At 43.2% G+C, this 7,577-nt stretch overlaps 1 protein-coding gene and 1 long non-coding RNA gene across 2 annotated transcripts in view; one reads left to right on the forward strand and one right to left on the reverse strand.

Annotated features, from left to right (window-relative positions):
- Fbn1 (fibrillin 1) overlaps positions 1–7,577 on the reverse strand; it is a 203,723-nt gene that overhangs the window by 9,256 nt on the left and 186,890 nt on the right. The window contains exons 55-59 of the mRNA XM_028784990.1: positions 6,715–6,846; positions 5,145–5,270; positions 4,388–4,594; positions 2,551–2,676; positions 2,219–2,341 (exon numbers count right to left, since the gene is read on the reverse strand). Coding sequence (XP_028640823.1) covers positions 2,219–2,341; positions 2,551–2,676; positions 4,388–4,594; positions 5,145–5,270; positions 6,715–6,846 — 714 coding nt within the window. The remainder of the gene's footprint in view (positions 1–2,218; positions 2,342–2,550; positions 2,677–4,387; positions 4,595–5,144; positions 5,271–6,714; positions 6,847–7,577) is intronic.
- Positions 2–7,577, forward strand: part of LOC114636899 — a 10,871-nt gene continuing 3,295 nt past the window's right edge. The window contains exons 1-2 of the long non-coding RNA XR_003713702.1: positions 2–110; positions 4,563–5,006. This is a non-coding gene — a long non-coding RNA (uncharacterized LOC114636899). The remainder of the gene's footprint in view (positions 111–4,562; positions 5,007–7,577) is intronic.

Here is a 7,577-nt window from a genome sequence, read left to right on the forward strand (position 1 = left end):
CTGCAAGAAAGTGCAAAACGGAATTCAAGCTGTGCCCAACAGGCTCTGGTAGGAAGCATCTCTAGGCCTCCAAGGGCGCCGGAGCAGCACAGAGCCACAGGAAGGGGCTGGTAAGAAGTCAGGTGGTGGGCTGAGAAAGGAAGAAGAAAGGGGATCTGTGGGATCCAAGGTCTAGCAGTTCCCTTTAGCTAAAGAAATGTAGGGATTTGTCAACAAATTTATTTGAAAGATATTCTAAATGCTTAAACAAACTATAACATGAAGTAAAAACTCTTTCTGAACATTTTCCATAGCAGTGAGAAGATCTAAGTGAAGATATCGAAAGAGATGTCAAGGCTGGAAATCTATTTGTTCCCTTAATTCAGTTGGTCTAGCCCTGCGGGTTGAGAACCCTTTCACAGGGGTCTCCAGACCATCGGAAAACACGGATGTTTACATTTAAAGATATACTAAGAGCTACCAACTATGTTGAACTAGAGGGATGGCTTTTAAATGCCTGGGAGTTCAAGAGTGCTTTATCACAAACTCAGGCCCTGTACAGAGACACAAGTGCTGTGAGATTTGCTAGCGGCTGCCTCTGCTCCCCAGCGGCCTTCCTGCCTGGGAGGACACCTGTTCTAACCCCAGAGGACCTCCCTGTGCCCATCCTCAGATGGAGCCTTTCTTGAGCTCTCTACTGCTGAGAACTGACTTCTCTCACCTGCAGCTGGTGAGAAAACAGTATTGTGGTCCTTCAGAGTTGTCCAATCCACTAATGGGAACCTTTCAGCAGCAACTTGCTGTTCTTATCCTCAAGAATATCTTCTTCTATCTCCTCCCCCTCTTTTCCTTTTATATTATAATCAATAACATACACAAACTGTACAAATTAGTGTGTGTTTTACTGTGTTATATCCATACTTGCATGAATCTTACCATGATCTCTTCTCTGCTAACCCCCTTTCTCCAGTGAGGGGAAGGTACTGGTCCCACACCCCTCCCAGAGCCTCATTTCTATCTGTTTTTATCTCAGAGTGAGTAGGACATGTATTCCCACACTTCCACATATCAAGCATAGACAGACTTGGACTTTATGAGAGTAAGCAGAGAGAAGGGCATGTGAAGTAAAGACTCTGAGCCTAACAGCCTGGTCACTGCATTCATCAGAGTAGCTGATGCTACCTGTAAGCATCCCTCACAGTCAGGCCTGTCGATGTTCCCTCATACAAGCAGAGGTCAGGAGAGGGTCACTAGGCCCTTACCTGAGACTCCAGTCATTCCCTCATATGTCTCCTTCTGCTCAAGCTGCATGTTGATTCCAGAGTTACAGAGAGTGGGCAAGGTTCACTGAGGGGGTGGGTGATTACAGATGTGTATCTTTGGGGAAGTCATTGCCCACACTGAGGTGAGTATCTGCAGTGGTCCACTGCCACAGATTACAAAAATGTAAATTTGTCTCCTTACAACTTGCAGGCAGAAGAGATAGTCCCCACTGAACATGTTTCTTTGCTCACAGGAATTAACTCTTGCTCCAAGTGCTTGCACTTGCCAGAGCTCACTTGACCCCAGGTGAAGCTCACATTTTAGACAGGTGCTAGGATCAGGGACTTCTTCCCTAGCTACTGGATGACCTAGGACCTAGGACCAGGTCTGCATAGAAAAACCTCTGAAGGTTTTACCTAGTAAGATGAATATATACTGAACAAATTTTACAAAAGGTAATTTCTAGTTGAGGAGAGATTTCTGCACAGAGTTTGAATGTTTCAATTCCACAACTCCCTGTGTTAAGTTCTTAGAAAGCATGGTGGCTTTATTTTGCAAATTTAAAATCTGGATAGATAGATAGATAGATAGATAGATAGATATAGAAATACTAGTTTAATTAGTCAGATACATCTTTAAGATCTCTAGAAGATGTCCTAGACCACATTGTTGTTGAACAAAGAGTAAATAAATGGAAAAGGATGGGGAATTAACTGGGAATTAGCCTCATCAGAGCCTTGGAGAGTTGGTACCAATGAGCCCTTCATGGATGTCATCCATGGATGCTCATAGTGTATCAAGCAAGGTTGGTTGCTACACCTACCTTTAAGCAGCCTCCCTGGTCTCAGCGCAATCCTCAGGGACCTACCTTCTACACGGGCACTAGGTCCAGGGAAGCAGGTCTTGCAGCTTGTCTCCTGATTATTCCCAGGCATAACCAGAGGTAGGTGAGTGGATAAAGCCAATGAGTGCTTACCTTTGCAGCTCCTTCCATCCTCCTGCAGAATATAGCCCTTCGGGCAGGAACACTGGTAACTCCCTTCTGTGTTTTTGCATATAAAATTGCAGGGCTTGGGAGCCTGGTTGCACTCATTCAGATCTGTGATCAAAGAAAGATAGTGTAGAAGTCCATTTGAAAGACCTTCTGAATGCTCCATATCTATACCTATAAACTCTGTGAAGTATGTGATGATTGTCTTATAATTTTCATAAAAGTAGACATGCATTGCAGATTTTTAGTGTGGGGTTTTCTTTCCTATAACCTCAAATTTCTACTTGGGAATAAAGCATTAGAAATGAAGTACCTACCTACACAGGCAGTCCCTGTTATATCTGGAGTGTAGCCAGTTTTACAGATGCAGTGATAGGACCCTCTGTCATTGACACACTCCCCATTTCGGCAAACATCGTGAATAACCTTGCACTCATCAATATCTAGGATAGATATAAATCACATTAATAAATACATTAAAATATACAATGGGCAATTAAGATATACACATGAGTCACGAGTAAAATTTTATATACCATGTTACTATATTAAGGACCAAAGGATTAAATAAAAAGGAGACAAGAAAGGATTTCATATGCAGTTGGTTACTCATTGAGCAGCTGGTGAATGACTGTATGAGGTGATAATGAGAAGCTGTTCAAACAAAGGGAAAGCCTTAAAATAATTGGTCATCTAAAGTTGTGTTATTTTTCTCTTCTGGAGTCATAGAACAACATCTCATGGAGACCTGTTTGGTCCTCTGCTCCATCTTGCCATCACTCTTGCCTCCCATGGGCATGAAATGGGCAAATTATAGCAGAGGACCCTTTGGACAAGAAAAGTCTAGGTTTTCTTTCTGATGCTGCATGCTCAAAATAAAAAGAAAACTTCTTTAACGTTTTTCTTTGTCCTATTTGAAGTTAATCCTGAAAAACATCAAATTACCTAATATGGGGAGGGAAGAATGGAATGGACTTCCCTCTTTTGTATGGAAATTAACCAGGTCTTGGGTAGGTGATGGGGCTAGGTTTGCTAGACAGAGACACCTTCATTCATGTCTCCATCACAGACAGAGAGGTTTGGAGACTCTGCACTGGTGGCCAGTAAGGCCAGGCACCAACACAAGTAATTTGCTTGAGTTATTAGACCTTCACTGCCAAATACTCTAATTTCAGCAGATGGGAATGGCTAACCTTCTGTAGTTTACTCTGAGGTACAGGTAAGCACTTTTTTGCTGGTCTCAGTAAATGACTCTTCTACTATCTCATTTCAACATCCTCCCAGAGGGCAGATCTCCTTCATTTCCTTCATTTACCCACAGCCTTTATTCTGTCATTACTCACATTTTCCCAACAGGAAGACAATTTTCTTCTAATTCTTCTTTATGTTTTTGCTTCTAACTCCCTCCAGCTCTTCCCTCTGCTATTCCCCCATCCACAGGAGCACAATGGAACACCAACAGGACCCTCTTTCTCAGAGCTTCTATGAACTAAACCCCAACTGTATTGATAAACGTGGAGTCCCACAAGACTTGCAGGTCTTCACAGCTGCCTCAGACACCTTCGCTGACTCCCATACACATCTAGATGTCTAGCTGAAAGCAGCTCGCGCATCTCAGACACGACTGTGCAGCAGTCTTTGTACTTCTTTGATACAATACGTCTTGGCTAATTTTGAGTTAAAATGAATATTGGTGGAGTGGAACTAGATGATTGTTTATTTCACAGCTCATTTATAAACAACCTTCCAGCAGAGTTCTGCTGGACCCTCGGAAGGCAGAGGCAAGCCCATGAAACATAATCAACTAGATCAAGGACCGTTGGCAAACGGCCTTGAATGTTCACAACACTGTGAGGAAGGATTTCTGTCCATCTCGTCATGCAGACAGCACAAGCCTTACTGGCCACCAGTGTACACTCTCCAAGCCTTCTGTCTGTGATAGAGACACAAATAAGGGTGTCTCTGTTTAGCAAACTGTGTAAACCTAGCCCCATCATCTACCCAAGACACCTGGTTAATTGTCAGTTCCACATTTCCATTGTTTTCCACAGAGAAATACATACACTCCTTGCAACTAATTTTGTCTAATAGTGAAAAACTAATAATGAAAAAAGAGCTCCTACCTTTTGTCAACAATAGAATAAAATGAAGTACCTGCTCCGTTGGTCATGAATCCTCGGCCATGGGGACACAGCTTCTTGTAAGCCACTGTGCCCTCGAAAGGGCAGATCTCACAGTGGGGTCCCCAGCCTCTCCCTCCATCACAGCAGCACTCGGACTTGGTGACTGGGTTCCTGTTGCTTGAGCCAATCTGACACATGTTTTGCAGGACCTCTGAAAAGCAGTACCCTTCCCGGTTGTCTGGAAGAGACATTAGAGGCAAAGAGGAATTGAGGGACTGTTCTGTGTGCAAATGCCTTAGGAAATTGGTCAGATATAAAAACCAAAAGGATGTAACACTTTACCCTGGGTGAAGAGGAGCGAGAAGCGAAAGCTGGAAGCAGCAGGGAGAGAGAAAGGAGGCGTCTGACGGAAACAAGACAAGAAATCTGTGAGTTGGCAGAAAGGCACTGGTGCAGACAAGCTTATAACTCTTTGTGCCCAGACATATGGAAGGACAGTCGCAACAGCCATGCTATAGAAAAAGGGGCAAAAAACATACGGATGTGGGCCTGGTCACAAAGGCCTTTAAAGGACAGCAAGAAGGAAACCCCCAAGCTAGCAATTCCATGTGCAAGGAAGAATTTCACTGTAGGGAGGTCCTGAACCCAAGGTATGCTTGGTCACTAAGTCATCTCCCAGGGATGAATGTTTTCAGCTCCTTTGTAATTTTTGATATCTTCTCTTATTTCAAACCAGAAACAATGCTTTGGAGTGTGAGGGAAGGTTGCAGCCAGCTTCAGATACTCACCCAAGCATTCATCCTGAGTGGGGCTGGCCGTGAAGCCATCGTTACACTCACAGGTGTAGCTCCCCCGAGTATTGAGGCAACGCCCATTCTCACAGATCCCGGGCTTGGTCTGACACTCATTCTCATCTGTGTAGACAGCGAACAGGAGTCATGAGGCATTTATAGAAGGTTGACTTTCCCCCTTGATCGCTCCCTCCCTCTGTCCCTCCAGCCCTTTCTCCCTTCCTTCCCTCCTTCTTTCCTTCCTTCCCTCCTTCTTTCCTTCCTTCACTCACTTTCTCAGTTTACTTTGCAAACAAGTAATCTATCCACATGGTTAACAGCTGGAAATCCGGGTAAGGCCAGGAAGAAAAAATCAAGGTCTCCCTTTCATCCGTACTCTTCAGCCACCAAAGCCCTCTTAGAGGCTGCCTGTTTCTGATGTCCCATTTCAAAGATGGATTACACAATAAAAGTAATCCCTCTCTCCCTCCCACTCTCTTTCTTTGTTCTTCTAAGGCACCCTTGAGAATATTTTGATATATCTAAATGCAAATGGCAGCAATTTAGCAATATATTTTTTACTTAAATCTTGCCCCATCTGTACATAAAGAAAATTCCTGAAAAGTGAGTTCACACACGGTCGGGGGGAGGACTGAAGGCTGCCTGTCATTTAAAGAGACCTATTACTTCATCAGATTGATGCCAGTAAGCTGTATTGACACAGGAACATTAGTCTGGACTGATCTTCAGATTCAACATGGCTTGTTTGTAACACTTTAGCAATATTATTGAGAAATAATAAACCATAATTTAACAGGTTTTTAAAAACATTAAAATAGCTGGATTATTTTTGGATTATCTGGTGATTGTTTAGATCTGAATATCATGAACTAATTTCCTCAGAGTCTCTCTCATTTGAGAATAGCTTTGAGTCTCTAGAACACAGAGCTTCCTGAGAGAAGCAGAGAATGGGGAAACAATACCCAGAGCTATGTGAGGACTGGTTAAAAATCCCACTACTCACTGATGCTCCAGACCAGGAACTCCAGCTGCCTGGGAGCCTGAGGTGTTTTAATAAAACTTTATTCATAAAAGAAGTGGCAGGCTAGAGGGTTGAATTTGGTTGGAAGCTGAAGTTTGCCATTCCCTGGTCTAGGGTTGTGGTTCTCAATATTTGATACACATTAGCATCATCTAGGGACATTCAAAATACCAGTGCTTGGATCTACCTCAAGGTAAATGGGGTTTTTTTTGAAGTTAGAGCCCTGGCTTAGAAATAGTCCTACCATAGGACATTAGTAAGATAACCCAGTTGACAGAATGGTGAGGGAAATCAGTGTGAAGAACTACCTCCTGGATGGCTACATGAACAAAGGGCAAGGGTCAAAGGTGGGTGACCCTGGCAGCAATACAGGCCAAGAGAACAGGGAAACCCCAGTGCAGAGGAGAGAAAAATAAGGCCTCTCCACTGTGAGCTGTGACATATGATTAAGAGGAAGGAGCACATCACCAGCCCGACTCAGAGCTCAGATCACTTCTGCCCTCTGGCACTTCAATGCTGAGCGTTGTGTACAAGAGACAGGCTTACCTACGCAGCCCTCTCCATCGGGTCTGCGCTGGTACCCAGGGCCGCAGATGCACATGTAGGTACCGATGAGGTTCTTGCACTCCATTTGCTTTTCAGTACAGTCGTGTTTCCCCTCTGCACACTCATCCTCATCTGGAAAGATGCATAAACACAACTTAAAAACAAGCTGTACTGCATGCTTGCCCTTTAAACACGAGACTGTCATCTCCGTTATTTTAGTGTTGAGCTTATTTCCTTTTGTATGTATTGGGAACTGACGTATTAAAAACGGAAGGGAATCTTCTAGCCACCTTTGAACTTGGAGAGGAAACTTCTTTCCAACCAGCCGATGTCTTTGTCAGAAGCAAGATGCTGTGAGAGTCTTTCCTGGACTCCTTTGCTTTATGACTCAGACTTGCTGGTTGAAGCATTTATAATTCTTAGGACTAAATGAACTAAAATGGGCCCTGTGTTATTATAATATGCTGATATTTCATAATGATGACAAAAGTATTAAAACTGTCATATGATAACATACGACATTGTGTACTATAAATATCATGGGTTATAGTATAATAACAAAACAAACCTGTTACATAAGAATTATACCAATGTCATCTATTACATGGTATTATTTTAATATGGTACTATTAACTAATGTAGTTATTAATAATACACTATCGGAATAGTTCTTGTGCTAGTGAAGCTTTAGTTTTCATTTAAGGAAAGACAAGTGTTCCTGAGCATCATCTTCTACCGCTCTCTCGTCTTCGTTTCCTTTGCTGTGTGTTGTTGGCTCGCTTTCTCTCTCTCTCTCTCTCTCTCTCTCTCTCTCTCTCTCTCTCTCTCTCTCCCTCTCCCTCTCCCTCTCCCTCTCCCTCTCC

This window comes from Grammomys surdaster, unplaced genomic scaffold (assembly GCF_004785775.1).
Source record: "Grammomys surdaster isolate TR1022 unplaced genomic scaffold, NIH_TR_1.0 125049, whole genome shotgun sequence".
NCBI lineage: Eukaryota > Metazoa > Chordata > Mammalia > Rodentia > Muridae > Grammomys > Grammomys surdaster.